A 15794-nucleotide genomic window follows, 5' to 3' on the forward strand; every position below is an offset into this window, starting at 1 on the left:
AGAAAAGAAAAGAATGGCAGATCCTGTAGGTCTAGCCTCTGGCCTACTGGCTTTGGCAACTTTTGCGTTCAAGGCTAGCCTATCGCTTTACGAGACAATCAATAGCTTCCAGTCTCACGCAAAACGCATACGTGACCTTGTTGATGAGCTGGAGGCTCTGAGCGGGGTTCTCGCCCCGCTCCAGGAGCTGTTAGATACCACGAATGATGTGAACCTCTCTGCACTCGAACTGCCATTACAACGCTGCGGCAATGCGTGCAGCGAGTTCGAACAGGAAATAATCAGATGCTCGTCACGGTCCGCTAACCGAACCAGCTTCCGAGACTGGGCCAAGTTACGGTACATGGGGGATGATATCGATGGCTTCAGGCGAATGCTGTCCGGGTACAAATTGACTATCAACGTTGCCCTTACCGATGCGAACCTGTGAGTCTCCGTTGTCTTGTATATAATAATCATGACCATTCCCTTGGCTGCCCTCCGACGGCGCTGTGACCCCCTCCCCCTTCTCGGTATATCCATTTTTACCCCTTTGCTACGCTTCCAGTCATTTTCGAAACACCCCTAGCTAACCTGACGCCCAGTCGCAAAAGCTCCGCTAATGCCGAGGCTATTGAAAGCTACAAAGATCTCATAGAGACGGCCAAGGCTGATCTTGAAGCTCACCTGGAAACCATCGACGACAAGCTGCAGCTTATCGTTGGGCAAACCGTGACCGCAGAGGACTCAGATGCCTTGGAGCTGCGGCGAATCAAGGAAGAGCGCCTGAGTACAGTGAAATGTCTTCAAATATGCAACCAGTTGTCCGACCATATTGATCAGATTCAGCTCTCGGCCAAGAGCAGTGACAGTTCCGCCGGATCATCGGACTCCGATGCTTATCCAGAAAGAGTCACCGATGAGAGCTTACAGGACTGTAAAATGAAATTGGCCGGCACGATCGCCCAATTGGAAAAGCATATGCAAGATCTGACGGACCGATTACTAGTGAAGTCGAAAGCAGCTATGACGTCTGAGCAAGATATCATGGAACTGAAAAGGCTACAGGATGAGTGGCAAACCGCCCACCAGTGCATGGACATCTGCTCCAAGGCCGATACCCGCCTAAAGGAAAATATCAGTAACATTCATAACTACGGTACCGGGGATGCCTTGCAGTTCATGGTGTCGACTAACGGGAAAACCATTAATGGGACGAACCGAGGTCTGGGGTGGAGAACGAGGCAGGTTGGAGGCCACCTCAGCGATGCTTCCGTCCAACAGCTATCACGTGATATGACCAATATCAACTTCCGCATAATTGAAGCCGACGGCCACACGGTGCGAGATTATACCAATACGATTCGGGATCGTAATGGCGATGCTGCTTCTGTGGAAGAATTCAGGGAGCGGTATGGGCAAGGTTTTACGCTCACCCCGAAGTCGGGGACCATACAGACGTCATCTACCAGCTTCCAGTAGCGGATGGAGGCATGAACAGATCCAGTAGCATAAAGTAGCATCACGGTTGCTAGAAGTAAATATACTCTCGGGAATTCTTAGTAAATGGTTCCTAGATAATTATATGAGTATTATGACTCCTGTTCACGACCCTGAGTAGTGGAACGATGCTGGCCTATCGATATTGCCACGCATAATACTGGTTCCATTCTTTGACCTTTTTGTTGCCCTCTTCCTGAACCTCCGCAGCTTGGCCGCGACGCTCGGGTGGGATAGGGTCCCAAATCGATGGCGCCTTGTTCAGGTTTTTGAGATACGCTTCCTTGGCCTTGGCCTTGGCTTTGTAGCGGGCTGGATTTCGTTTGGCTGCGGCTTTTAGGGCATCAACCTCTCTGTGGAGCGCTCCTTTTTGCGCCAGGCAGGCAAGCAGCGGTTCCGGATCACCGGTTACTTCGTTGTATGCTTGCAGATAACCTTCATCCTTGTCACCGGGCTGGTGCTGCATGAAATCAGCCATGAGGAGATGCAATGCCGCATCCAAGTCGCGAGGGCAAGGAGACAGAAGTCGCGCTCCATTCATCCCCCGCGATGGAACGACGCATCCGTTCGCAACCCCGTACGCGAGAGGTCATAATTATAAAGATTGCTGAAGCAGTCTGTAAGATGCATTGCATGTATTCTCGGCGAGGGGCCAGGAACGCCCTCGTCTCGACTGCCCTTTCCACAACTTGCTCCGTTGCCGGGGGCAGGTAATGAGGTTCACGACCAGATTGTCAGACCCCGCGTATAGTACAGGTCGCCGGAGAAAGATAGAGGCGAACAAATAGAGTGAGGGATGTGTGTGTGGATGGAGATATTTGTTACCACGTTATCAATCGTAGCAATGCACGGCAAACGGTTGCGGTCTGGTCTGCCCATAGACAAAGCCTCCTTGAGACCCAGAATGTGTGCAAGCCCTTAACAAATTCAAAGAACTTAAATCATCTTATTATGGCCCGTGGCCATACTAATATTAACATATTGTTAGACCTCAGGTTACATCCAAGACGGCTCAATTCATTAGCCATGAGCAACTTGGACAGAAATCGCTATCGTATGACTGTCGACGAGTTAGAAGGTCAAAGCAGCAAGAGATCATATTATGATCGCCCCTGACCAAGGAAAGGCCAACCAGCAACGAGCACGCAAGCAGATCACTCTGGTGGGATCTACTTAACTAAAACTACTCGTAGCTAATATTCAAGATTCACCTTCGATGGATGAGAAATTGACTAAAGCAGAGCAGTACCATTTCCGGTAAATACCCCTTAGTTCGAAATTAAATATTCTTCTACTGATTCGGCTCGAGTAGCTATGCAAGGAGTGTTTGGACTCGCATTTCCTTGTGCTTGTGATATACTCTTGACTTCACCTCCGCCTTGATTGAAAACTTCTTCGGATCTATCCGATGTAATAGACTTTTAGGTCTGAGCGATGACCGGGTTCAACGCACTTGGCGGAGATAAATAGTCACAAGCAACAAAAACCACTACCTCAAGTGGTGCTTCTGGTTTTTGACCAATGCCTTCCCAGCAATAGGCCATTACCATAACTAATATGCATCTGTATGGCCTACACGGTCTTATGATCCAGGTATATCTCGGAGGGTCCACCAGATCTGCAGTGGATAGAGACTGGATCCGGAAGGCCATTAGTCTCCGATCCCCTTGCATGACCGGGCACTTCGAAAGCGATTCGATAAAGCTGTGTGCTTTTACCACCCACGGTTGTATCGTGAGACAAATTCTGATCATCAAGAATGGAGAAGGCCGCGAAAGATTCTGGTTTTATTCAGATGCCACGTATATACAACCGTAGGTCACGTCCCTGACCAGTGAGATCTATTCCACCCTGTTCGTCGTACAGATCCGTTTAAAAACCTTACCAGCTAGGGACTCTGGCATGTCATTATTCCTGTCACACCGACAGTTGGCGCCATTTCTAAAAGAATAGAAAGAATGAAGGGAGTGACTGAGGGATCTGATTTGACAGATCTTATCTCCGCGTCACGACACGAATGTGGCCACATGACCCGAAAGTATAAATACCGAAGCTAAACCAGATGTGGGGAAGAGCAAACAAGCTCCCTTGAGTCTCGACCTCCACCTCATCCTCCATCTCAACACTCAACCAACAGCTCCCCATTCACTCTCTATCACTTCTCTAATACCTTATAATTATGACGACCCGTTATCGTGTTGAATGTGAGTTCCGACTTGAACCCCGTCGTAAATTGTTGACTCTTCGCTGACGAATCCTACTGATGCTCTTAAGGTATGACGCATACTAGCTCCGCGGTCCGTAGCGCTAACTCGGCCAGTCGCATCGTCGCGACCAGTTGATAGAATGGATCAAAGGCCTTCTGGCTGTTCCATTTGTCCTGCATTCACAACCTACGGCTGTCTACCAAGAGCACGGCGAGAATCTGATCGCCATCGCGGCGGATACCCACCAACGTTATGCGGAGATCTTCCGGGATGTTGAGAATCTCATGCGCGATCATAGTACTCCTCTCCTCCCCCTGACTCACATCACTGCGTCTGCCAAGCTGGCCAGTACTGACTCATAACAACCCAGTCCACCACCAACAAACAGGAGCTCCCGGTAAATCGAAGCTCAATCTCCTAGTGCCAACCGTAGGCTCCTTCTTCACGCCCCTGCCCCTCGAAGACGCCTTCAAATACCAGGACAGCCAGCGTTTCATCAGCCGACGTCGCTTCGTCGCCCCGTCCTTCAATGACATCCGTCTCATCCTCAACTCGGCTCAGCTCTTGGGCCTCTTTCGCACCTCCGGCGTCGATCTAGTGACCTTCGACGGAGATGTCACCCTCTACGATGACGGCGCTTGCCTCACCGACGACAACCCCGTCATACCCCGCCTCATCCGTATCCTCCAACAAGGCCGCAAAATCGGCATCGTCACCGCCGCCGGCTACACCGAAGCACCCAAGTATTACGAACGTCTAAAGGGTCTCCTCGACGCTGTCCACAACTCCGACGTCCTCACCCCGGCCAACCGCGACGGTCTCGTGGTCATGGGCGGTGAAAGCAACTTCCTCTTCCGCTACGACCACGCCTCCCCGCATAAGCTTACCTACGTCCCCCGTGAACAATGGCTGCTCGATGAGATGCACGCCTGGCAAGAAGCGGATATCACACAGCTTCTGGACATCGCCGAATCCTCCCTCCGCGCTTGCGCCAAGAATCTGAATCTTCCCGTCGCTGTACTGAGAAAGGATCGTGCTGTCGGCGTTTATCCCCTAGATCGGACAAAGGTTACTCGGGAACAATGGGAAGAGACGGTCTTAGTTGTCCAAAACACTGTCGAGCGATCAGTCGTCGGCACTCGATTGCCCTTCTGCGCATTCAATGGTATTTTCCGCATATACGCCCTACAGCCCCGGGTCTCCGCTTCTCACACTACAGACCCAGCTAACATCAATCGTAAAGGTGGAAATGACGTCTTCGTCGACATCGGCGATAAATCCTGGGGTGTACGCGCCTGTCAACAGTATTTCGGCGGCATCGACCGTTCCCGCACTCTCCACATTGGCGACCAGTTCTTGTCCGCTGGTGCCAATGATTTTAAGGTTTGTTAACCAGCCTCTCCTTCATTTCTATTCCAGGCCACAGTACAATGTATTTAAACTCATATGTGAATCTTAGGCACGCCTGGCTTCGACAACGGCCTGGATCGCTAATCCGGCTGAAACGGTACAGCTCTTGGATGAGTTGGCGATTATTGAGAAATAATTTGCCTTTATTCATTACTGGTTATCTCTTCGATTCTTCTCCGTTTGCGATATTTTTTAAGTCTTACTATTTACTAGTTCCGTTGTCGTTGTTTATTGGTTCGGGTTCATTGAGCGAGTATGGGTTTGTCTAGGGAGTGTCTTGCATGATTTTGGGGAATATGCATTACATGAGATACGCCATATAGGTACGGATACGATGTTTAATTATGCATAAAGATATGAAGAGCGATTTGAATAAGGGTGATCATAATTTTCATTCAATAATTCCTGTCTGTCATGATACATACGTAGCAGCCATCACTGCATCTCAAGTTTCGTTTTATTCTTTCCGGCCAGGTATGCAAAAGGGAAAACGACCAGTCTTCCCACCGGCCACGAGATTCTAACCACCCAGCTCATTAACGCCGTTTAACAGTGCAAGTTCTTGTTCTTATGCCAACGTTTAACAGTTTTCGTAGCAAGACCAGCTCGTCTTGCCCTCGCCGAAGCTGGCGCGACCGGACAAAATGTTGACGGTGCTCTGCAAGTCGAGCCAGAATTCGTTCTTGGGGCGACGGCGTGGCCAGTCGGTCTCAGTCGCCTCCAAACCGTTGGCGCCGCCCATCGGGGAGAAGAGTACCTGGGATCCCTTGACACCGATGACGGTCGCAGAGAGCTCGTCGGCGGCAATCTCGTCGGCGGACTTGCCAGAGAAACCTTCTATGTGCTGCATGCATCGGATGGCCATGCGCAGGGCGCGGATTCGGTCCATTGGAGAGGGCTTGCCACCCTGCTGGAAGTGACCGGGGACTGCCGCACGCGACTCGAAGCGGCCCTTGGCTTCCTCCTTGATCATGTCGGCAATGACCTGTGTGGTGTAGGTGCTGGAAGCGGTCTCATTGCGTAGAATGATCTTACCGGCGCGGTTGGCTCCCTTGTCGTGGGCGAAGTTGTTGCGCAGGAAATCGATATCGCGTGCCAGCATCTTGATATCGATACCTTCCTCAGGGATGTAGACGGCCGAGGCACCAACCGCGAGACCAGCGGTCGTGGCGACGTAACCGGACTTACCACCTTGGGTTTCGACGACGAAGACACGGCGGCGGGAGGACGACGCTGATTGACGGATAGCGTCACAGAAGTCGATCAAAGTGTTCAGGCAGGTGTCGCTACCCAGGGAGTATTCGGTACCCGGGACATTGTTGGAAATGGTGGCCGGCAAGACGACCATGGGGATCTTGAAGGCTGGGTATTTCTCGCGGGCCTGGCGCAATTGGCTAACAGCAGTGAAAGCCTCGAAACCACCAACGACAAACAGACCATCGAACTTGAACTTCTCAAAACATTTGGCAGTGGTCTCAAAGTCCTCGGACGGCAGACTGCGGTTGGTTCCGATGTCTGAACCACCTTCGTTGACCCAGGTATCCTGCTCCTCCCAACTGACCTCGCGCACAGAGCTAACGGGGCTGTCTGCATGGTGCCGACAGAGGCCGGGGAAACCGTTGTGAACGGCGAGGGCCGTGTGTCCACGAGTCTGGCAGTAGGCGACGGCAGCACGGGTGGCCTGGTTCATACCTCCGGCAGGTGCACCGACATGGATAATGGCAATACGCATCCGCTGCAGAACATTAGCTTTGTTTTTCGCACAGACATATAGCACGACATACCTTGTTTTCTGGTAGGATCAACTTGGGGTGGTCGGGGGTAGCAGTATTCTTGTAGGCGAAATGGTACTCCTTGAATTCGGAGTCGCGCAGATGCATAGCCTCGTCGAACTTGCGCTCATGAATGAGGTCGGCGACTTCCTTGGTGGCCTTCACTGCATCCATCAACGGCGTGCGCAGCAACTTGTTCTCGCGGACGGTGATGACCGGGGACGGAGATTCGGGTGTCATATCTAAAACGGCACGAACGGCTTCCACGCCCTGTAGAGTCGAGAGGGTACGGTCATAGGCACATGCTGCTCCTCCTCGTTGGGTGTGACCCAGGACGGTCACCCTAGTGTCCAGATCAAGTCGGTTGGTCAGAATGTCCTTAATCTTGCTGCTAGTGATTTTGTTGAGTTGACGGTCATGAGCGCCCTCGGCCACAATGACAATCGTCCTCCGCTTGCCTCGCTCCTGACGGTTCTGTGGGACATAAAAGTTAGCACGCAGATGAACCGGCCAATCCCATGATTTTGCGATCGCTTACCTTGGTGATGATAGAGCACATGTCATCCTCCCAGCCCTCGCGCGGTGGCATTTCGGGGATGAAGAGCCAGTCGGCGCCAGTACTGATAGCCGACATCAAGGCCAGCCAGCCGCAGTGGCGTCCCATGACTTCAATAACGAAGCCTCTCTGGTGGGAATAAGCGGTATCGAAAACGTCGTCGACCGCATCACAGATGCGGGTGAGGGAGGAATAACAGCCAATGGTAGCGTCTGTGCCGGACATGTCGTTATCAATCGAGCCCACCAGACCAACGATGTTCAACACCTTGTAAGGGACAATCTGTTCCTCAGTCAATTCGCCCGTCTTGACCAGTTCTTCCAGCAAACCAGGCCATTCGGAACGGAAGAGGTCGGCACCAGTCAAACTCCCATCACCACCACAAACCACCAGAGCATCAATACCCCGGACTATCATGTTCTTAGCGGCCTTCAGACGACCAGCACGTTCCCGGAAAGCCATGCTACGAGCTGAACCGATTAGGGTACCACCCCGGGAGAGCCAGCCACGGACATCTTCCCAGTGTAGCTGACGGATCATATCTCCGCCATGGACCAGACCCTCGTAACCTTCGTAGACGGCATAGGCTTCACATCCGGAGTAGATAGTCATGCGAACGACAGCTCGGACGGCGCCGTTCATACCGGGAGCATCACCACCAGAGGTCAAGACACCGATACGGCGGCGCTTGGCAGGCTCCGCGGGGGCGTGAGTCGTAGCCATCATGCAGATGACAATGTATTATAGAACTATGGGAAAACAATAAGAAGTAAAAGTCAATGATTAGATCTAAGGAGTGACAAACAAAGGGGTTCTGAATGGATCGTGGAACAGTTGAGGTTTAGATAACTTGTGTGACGGTGGGGGGGGAAAGAATTCCGGTGAGAAAAAGCGGGAGTGGGCAATGGTACGTCACTGACTGGAACTTGATAAGAAAGTGAAACTAAACTCGATAGTCGATTCAGTAGTGATTCAAGTGTTATATTGCCGGATGCGGGATCCCCCTACAAGTAGAACTGTCAGACAGTGCACCTGTATTGTTGATCTCCGCGTGTTTCCCGTCTACTTAAGCAATTCCTGCCGGCTGCTGAGGCATTGAGAAAGTCTCAACTGCAGGTGAAGGAAAAAAGGCTATCGTCGCTGATGTCACTGACATTGCCCGTTCGGGGCAAGCGTCCGGAGCTATCACGTGATAACCCCTCTAGGGCAGGGCTTGGGCCAGCACGTGTGGCGGCGGACTGCTCTCCGTGGCGGAGAGTGACGCCATCTAACGGTCAGCATGGAACCCTCGAAGCATCAAAGATCCAGGCATCTCCTTACGGAGTATGTTCCACGATCTCTGGTTGGCTATAGTTCTCCTTTCTTCAATTACTTCGAACTTGACCCGGTCAATAACTCCAATAGCTCCAGTTTTATGATATCAGGCCACAGGGGTCAGGACACCCTGTCTTACCATATGGTTCGACAGAGCTTTCCTCCGCCAATTGTGAGAAACAAGAATCAACTCCTTTCTTTCTTAACCTAGGAAGCTTATCAGTGATATACGGTACATATAGCATACAGTTCTTGTAATCGGAGTCCATCTAATATACAAGTCTCGATGTACATTACTTGACCCTCAAGCGATCCGATACAATGTTCCGGGAGCCCCATAGTTCAAAAGCTGTTTTTCCTACCAGTCAAGAGCTCCATTTCACCACTATGCCTCTTTGGGTCACCCTTTTGCACAGTAACCAATACCTAGTAAACATGCTATACCACCTGCAAAGGGAAAAAGGTTTGTATACACTGGTAAGCTAAATGAAGATTACTGGGGATTCTCGGCGATATAGTTGCTGGATGAGCTAGTCTAATTGTAAAATTCACACATGCTGTTGAACAATACGGAGTATTATGCTGCCAAAACCGTGCATATATATATTCTACCATACGGTAACGGTGATAGCTGAGGTTAGTAGCAGCTTACTTCCACCATAACGGGGTGACAAATAATTTCATAACATTAGCTCAATTGCCCGATAAACAAGATACTTTAATTGTTTAAAAAAAAAAGTATACTATCCCTAGAACTGCTATTTCAAGGACTACACAAGCAATTGAGACTGCGTTGACCAAACAGGATCACGTGCCGACTCACCGCGTTGCGGCCGGGCAATCTAATCAACACCAGCTTCCCCAAAGTCAATCTTCAGTACTCCGTCTTTCTTGATCCAAGCTCTGCTGCAGCAGGGTGACAACCGGCGTCATGTCCGATTCCTTCAACCTCCCTCTTCGTCCCTTGACAGAGAAGCGCGAACGTCCAGATCCGCTTCCCGTGGAGATTGCTCAGATTAATGCTCAGTATGGTTCCTTTCGCGATGTCACCGAGGACAGCCTACGGGCCAAGATCGAAGCCGACAAAAACAAAGATCCATGGTCCGACGAAGAGGAAAACGACAACGTATCTGCCGATGAGGATACTACAGAACGTCTAGATCAACTGTATAAGCGTCGGGCGGCCATTACCCAATTCGCCCTGTAAGCTTGACCCATACGGAGGATATCTCGTGCGCTAATCGCTTGCAGCCAGGCCCATATGGAAGCCATGTTCGCCCTGGACTTTGTCTCCCTTCTGCTTTCGAAGCATACTCCTCGTCAGGCCGAAATGTCCATGTCCGCATACCTGAAACAAGTTGCGCCCCTCGGATCGCTAAACTCGGAAATTGTCAATCCGCCGCCGAAGCCCGAGTCAGCGACTCGAGACACCAAGAACGTTTCGCGTGGGTGGAGGCTGCAAAACTTTAACTCCGCGGCGAGCAAATTACTTGACTCCGCGACTAGACTCGACGCTGAAGTCGCCTCGGAGACCAAGTATTGGGATGAGGTGCTGGCGGTGAAGGAAAAAGGTTGGAAGGTGTCTAGGCTGCCCAGGGAAAGACAGGCCCTTGGGGTGCAGTATGGATTTTTAGAAGGTGAGATCGATTCCTTCCAGTATAATTTGTAAACTGACAGCCGTAGCTACACCAATCTTCCGCGACCGGGGCTTGGCGGCTTTGCGACGGACCAACGACGGAAGTTTGATACTAGACAAAGGTTTAATTCCACTCAAGGCGCGAACAGTGCGCGTGCGTGTGAGGAGTCGTGGCCAAATCACAGGCTGCTCGAAGAACCGACCGGCGTCGGATAACACCGAGTCAATCGAGAGTCGTATCCTGCAGGCGCGTGATACGGTATACGAAGAGGAACTGTTTCATGAGCTGGTACGTGAGGCAAGAATACTAGGTAGCCAGGGGGTCACGACACGCCAGAACCTAGTTCAGTTCCCAGTGTCAGAGGAGCAAGAGGTCTTGTTGGATCTTGTCGACGACGATCAGATGTCGCCTGAAGATGAAGCAGTCTCCTCCAACGAGCACGCTGTGGTGGCAGACGCCCTTGCCCATGCAATCCGTATCTTGCTCGCCTATGCTCATCGCCAAAATCTACGCCGAAGGACACAACTCCCAACGCCACTAACCCCAAAGCGCCGCCATACCCCAGAATACCAGCTCCTCCGACCGGTGATGGCCTACCTGCAGCATAGCTCACATGTGCGATGGCTTGAGTCGTTGTTGAACGATATCAACCAGATTTTGAAGTCTGCCGGGATCACCTGTGATTTTAAAGCGACTCCCTTCTCGTCTCTCAGTCTTCAGCGCACCATCAATGGGCTTCCAAAGGTAGAAGCTTTGGTCCAAGAGTTTTTGTTACCCTACGAGTCGACATTTACTGCGCAATTGGTCACCCCTCAAAGCTCATTCGGGGTCAAGGTTCGCACCAATGTCACAACCCCACCACTAGGCACTTACTATGAGGTCTCAGTCAACATGCCTCAATATCCCGATGTCCGTCCGCCAAACCGCATCGGCTTGCAGAATGAGGCAGCCTCTGTGCTCACGCATTTTGTGCTGCTGGACATCCTTACGGCCATCACTCACGCCAAGGGCTCACCCGTAAATGGTATCAAGCAAGAGACTGGCCGCCTATTAACATGGCAAGCAGCGTATCCGCATACTGGCGAGTTACTCGCCCTCTCCAGCACCGGACAAAGCAAGAAAATGAAAGTGAGCTTATCGCGACATGAGCTAACCGTGCGGACACACTCCGTAGGGGGAATTGACGGGTTTGGCAAACCGGCTGCTGATAAAACACCGGCCATGCGCTCGCAAACATGGAAGCCCGATAGCACTCCCGGCCAGCCTAGCTTGATGGACTTTATTGCTGAAGTATCCAAGGATTAATGCGAAAATACCACTTGACTAGTTAGGGAGGATGAAACTATCGGATACCTCACTAAAAGGCTGAACCAAGTTTCTTCGGTCCATCGCATGGGCTAACTACAGACAATTGGCTGGTATACTAATATATGCAGAGCTGCTTCAACACCTCCATCTCAAAATGATATGCATTTAGTGACTTGACATGTCGCTGCCATAGGCAGCCGCATCAAGGATCTAATTCGAAGGATTTAATTGCATGGCCCACCGTCAGTGGCTCTTTCAAACGTGTCTCATGAATCCCGTACGCCTTTGGCAACCACGTGCTCACGTCTTTCCCCATCATTATCTTTGCCAACGCTTCTCCGGCCAGCAAGCAGTTGGCCATGCCATATCCGTTGAATGCAGCCGCAACGTATTCCCCCTCGCCATGTCGCCCTGCCATTGAGCTTTTCGCACGTCCGACAACGGGAAGTCCGTCTGCAGAGAAGCCCATAATCCCACTCCACCCGCTGGCTAGCCTCCATTGTTCCGGTCCGTCGTAGCCAAGGAAATGTGGCAGTTTCTCTTGTAGATGCTTGATGGAGCCTTCCTCGACCTCACTGTCGTCCGCTGATAAACAATGGTCGATTTGCGTGTCCTCTCCGCCGAAAAAGAAATACCCCGTTTTCGTGTTCTGCATGAGATAGTACAAGCCTGCAGCATACCGACTGGACTGTTTATCATAGATAACCGGATAATGGAAACCCCATGAAAGGTCCTCACCGCGGTTGGGCATGATACTGCCTGCGTCTTGCACCGTCATCGTTCCCTTGAAGGGATAGATTGGACCGCGGAGTCCTGGGAGCAAATGTCCTGCATGTCCATTGGTACAGTGCGCGACCTGAGTTGCGCGCAGACTTCCTCGGGGTGTATGCAGGATATAGGGGTGGGAAGAGTTCGTCGCATCGGAAGCGATAGAAGTAACGGGGGTCTGCGTTTCGATATTCAACCTATGCCCGTATCGCTCCAGGAGACAGGCAAAAATCTTGGTCACGAGCCGATAAGGCCAGATGGTCCCGGCAGGAAGCAGAGCACCCCCAGCGCCGTCCAGATGATACTCCCTCTAGACATATTAGCCACAATGAAAACTATACCAATACTCAATTTACTCAAAGCACATACCTTCAACACTTCCCTATCAAGAACCGTATAAACCCCCTTGAAATCCGGCAAATCCCCCTCCAACGCTTCCACACTCCTCTTAAACCTCTCAAACCCACTCTCCTCTAGAAAAGCCCTCGCCTTAACCACGTCCTGCACCTCACTCTCCTCCACCGCAAACCTTCGCACTAACTCCCTCATCCTCCGTAAATTCTCAAACGTAAACCGCACAATCTCCCCCGCACCCTCCCTTCCAAACTCCTCTACCAGATGCAAATACTCCTCCCCTGCATTCGCAGCCAATTGACCCCCATTCCGGCCCGTCGCACCCGAACATAAAGCCCTCGCTTCTAGAACCGTAATAGTAAGATCAGGATGCTCATCTAGGAGAGTAAGAAGAACCGAGAGACCGGTTATCCCGGAGCCAATGATCGCGACATCGGTTTTGAGGGGCAGAGAAGCTGATTGTGTATTACTGAGGGGGTGAGGTGGGGTTTGCCAATATGAAGACGTTGGGTAGGGTTTCGGGAGGCCTGGGTCTTGGGTTAGGAGGGATTTGAGTGTTGGTGTTTGCATTTTGGGGTTTGGTTGCTGGATTAGTTGTGCTCTTTGGAGTGTCGGGTATGTTGGGGATGAGGTTGTTGTTCGGTGGTTCTCTGGAGAGGGGAGTGTGGGGTTGAGTTTATTGACTATGATTAATTAGTATGCGGGGAATTAAACTGATATGATATCGGATATCGTTTTTATTTATCCTGATTCCTGGTAGAGAGATGGGGGGGTTCCTTGATGATATCTGGTGATTATTATGTCCCAGCCTGGCGATTTTGTAGGGCACGTGTTTTTTTATAACCCTGAAAGATGGACATGGATGAGTTGTGGTCCCTCTGCTTCTATTGTGGTTCTAGACAATCTTGGGTATGTATTATGGCTAGTCCTCTAGTTCGCCAGGATCACTTGAAGGGATGCTATTATTAGGCCTCCGCGTTAGATTATAAGCTTGTGACTTTGTGAGGATACTGTTCGAGCATTATCTAAACTAGAAACGATCATAAAATATAGGAATTTTCGAAAGCAATAGACTTAACAGTTCGGCCTACAAAGTTAGCCTTAATTTCATATTGCATTTGGTGGAAAATGATTGGTCCGCTCAAATATCCGAGGTTAAGCATCAACACGTCCAACGTCACACCTAGTAAGTAGTAAGTATCATACAGTCATTCATACTCCCAACCTTCCACAACATAAAGATCAACATACAAAATGATCCTCCGACGCACACCCTTCAGACCTCTCACACAAACTCTTCTACAAAGTAGAGCCAACCTCTCAACCCGCACCAACCCTCAAAAATCTCTCCCTGCGGCCTACTACCGCGGCGGAACTTCCCGAGCTGTGATCTTCAAAAAGGAAGACCTCCCAACGGACCGCTCGGCATGGGATGAGATTTTCCGCCGCGTAATCGGCAGTCCGGACCCTAATGGCCGGCAACTTGACGGGCTCGGCGGCGGCATATCAAGCCTATCCAAGATATGCGTAGTGGGCAAATCAACGACCCCGGATGTCGACATCGACTATACATTCGTCTCTCTGGGCGTCAAGAACACGCATGTCGACTACTCCAGTAACTGTGGAAACATGATTAGTGCAATTGGACCCTTCGCGGTTGATTCGAGACTCTTCCCCGTGAACTCCGATGGACATGAGGATGTCGAACTACGCATATTGAACACCAACACAGGGAAAGTCATCCGATCCCGATTCCCCGTGGTAGAAGGCGAGGCCGTAGCATCAGGTGATTTCGCCATCGACGGTGTTGCTGGGACGGCATCAAAGATCCAATTAGATTTCCTGGATCCCGCCGGGTCGAAGACAGGGAAGCTATTCCCTACGGAGAAGTTAGTTGATGAGTTTGACGGTGTACGCACGACATGTATTGACGTGAGTAACCCTTGTTGCTTCGTTCTTGCATCCGAGCTAGGTGTGGAGGGGAATATCACGCCCGAGGAAATCGACACACATCCCACGCTCTTGGGTCGATTGGATTCCATCCGCAGACAGGCTGGTGTTGCCATGGGTCTTGCTGAGACGGCCGAGTCCGTGCCCGGGAGTGTACCTAAGATTGGACTTGTTGCTTCTCCAGCGTCGAATGCGCGGGCGTCGGAGCAGGAACAGACTGAGGCCGATGTGGATTTGCTGGTTCGGGCGTTGTCGGTGGGTCAGCCGCATAAGGCGGTGCCTATTACTGTTGCTTTGGCATTGGCTACTGCTGCTAGGGTGTCGGGGAGTGTTGTGGCCGGGGTGGCGAGTGGGAAGTTGGTTGATCCGGCGGGGATTACGCTCGGCCATGCTAGTGGAAAGTTGGTTGTTGGGGCTGAGTTTGCGGCGGATGGGAGTTTGAGCCATGCGACTGTTTTTAGGACAGCGAGGAGGTTGATGGAGGGGAGGGTGTTTTGGAAGAGTTAGGGCTTGGTTGTGGGGTTGCTCTTGGGGATACTATTAGTGGGTATGTTGCATTCTGTAAATCATAGACGTGTAGATTGACCTCTGTTTAACTCGATAAATTAATGGGTAACATGAAACTCGTTGGGATTGTTGCATTGAATGACGACACTAGAGATGACAAATATATCCCTTTTATCACTAAGGCAACGCATAACGCATGAGGTTACCAGATGGCCTGTTCGAAAGGGGAAACGTTCATCCACTTAATTTGTTAAGTGTTAATAAAGGTTAAATGTCCAAGATGTGATGGCAGGAGCAAGTGCTACAGTAATATTACCATATTCGGCTCGATGCTCGTCGTACATATTCATAGCCTCAAAAGGCAGCAGCGCCACCAATAAGTCTGTCAGACCATTGACGCTTGTCCTCATCTTCATAGACCTCATTGTAAGCCTCTGCATTTTCGTGGTCAGGACCTAGTTGATCGATGATGTGGTCAGTGAGATAACAAGAAAATGATATTATGAAGTCATACTGAACCAGTTCATGTTGG

At 50.9% G+C, this 15794-nt stretch overlaps 6 protein-coding genes across 6 annotated transcripts in view; 4 read left to right on the forward strand and 2 right to left on the reverse strand.

Moving 5' to 3' along the window:
- BDV27DRAFT_125906 (uncharacterized protein) overlaps positions 1–1522 on the forward strand; it is a 1535-nt gene extending 13 nt beyond the window's left edge. The window contains exons 1-2 of the mRNA XM_032066442.1: positions 1–426; positions 585–1522. The exon at positions 1–426 is cut by the window's left edge and continues 13 nt beyond it. Coding sequence (XP_031929108.1) covers positions 14–426; positions 585–1461 — 1290 coding nt within the window. The 5' untranslated portion in view covers positions 1–13 and the 3' untranslated portion in view covers positions 1462–1522. The remainder of the gene's footprint in view (positions 427–584) is intronic.
- A 2050-nt stretch (positions 1523–3572) lies between these two features.
- Positions 3573–5484, forward strand: isn1 (IMP 5'-nucleotidase ISN1). The gene is made up of 6 exons (XM_032066443.1): positions 3573–3683; positions 3743–3753; positions 3800–3983; positions 4057–4851; positions 4930–5069; positions 5146–5484. Exons 1-6 carry the CDS (start codon positions 3659–3661, stop codon positions 5230–5232), a joined length of 1242 nt encoding a protein of 413 aa, XP_031929109.1. The 5' UTR covers positions 3573–3658; the 3' UTR covers positions 5233–5484.
- A 164-nt stretch (positions 5485–5648) lies between these two features.
- On the reverse strand, positions 5649–8282 carry BDV27DRAFT_96453 (ATP-dependent 6-phosphofructokinase). Its single transcript, XM_032078072.1, has 3 exons — positions 7407–8282; positions 6881–7342; positions 5649–6831 (listed from the first exon to the last, which is right to left on the reverse strand). Exons 1-3 carry the CDS (start codon positions 8148–8150, stop codon positions 5677–5679), a joined length of 2361 nt encoding a protein of 786 aa, XP_031929110.1. The 5' UTR covers positions 8151–8282; the 3' UTR covers positions 5649–5676.
- Positions 8283–9634: 1352 nt separating this feature from the next.
- BDV27DRAFT_96484 (mediator of RNA polymerase II transcription subunit 17) lies at positions 9635–11783 on the forward strand. Its single transcript, XM_032078073.1, has 3 exons — positions 9635–9941; positions 9990–10375; positions 10422–11783. The coding sequence occupies exons 1-3, from the start codon at positions 9670–9672 to the stop codon at positions 11678–11680; spliced, it is 1917 nt and encodes a 638-aa protein (XP_031929111.1). The 5' UTR covers positions 9635–9669; the 3' UTR covers positions 11681–11783.
- Positions 11694–13518, reverse strand: BDV27DRAFT_171171 (NAD(P)/FAD-dependent oxidoreductase). The gene is made up of 2 exons (XM_032075526.1): positions 12821–13518; positions 11694–12761 (listed from the first exon to the last, which is right to left on the reverse strand). Exons 1-2 carry the CDS (start codon positions 13373–13375, stop codon positions 11886–11888), a joined length of 1431 nt encoding a protein of 476 aa, XP_031929112.1. The 5' UTR covers positions 13376–13518; the 3' UTR covers positions 11694–11885.
- A 354-nt stretch (positions 13519–13872) lies between these two features.
- On the forward strand, positions 13873–15297 carry BDV27DRAFT_125916 (PrpF protein). The gene has a single exon (XM_032066444.1). It carries the CDS (start codon positions 14060–14062, stop codon positions 15260–15262), a length of 1203 nt encoding a protein of 400 aa, XP_031929113.1. The 5' UTR covers positions 13873–14059; the 3' UTR covers positions 15263–15297.
- Positions 15298–15794: the final 497 nt, after the last annotated feature.

This window comes from Aspergillus caelatus (assembly GCF_009193585.1).
Source record: "Aspergillus caelatus strain CBS 763.97 unplaced genomic scaffold BDV27scaffold_58, whole genome shotgun sequence".
In the NCBI taxonomy this organism is placed as follows: domain Eukaryota; kingdom Fungi; phylum Ascomycota; class Eurotiomycetes; order Eurotiales; family Aspergillaceae; genus Aspergillus; species Aspergillus caelatus.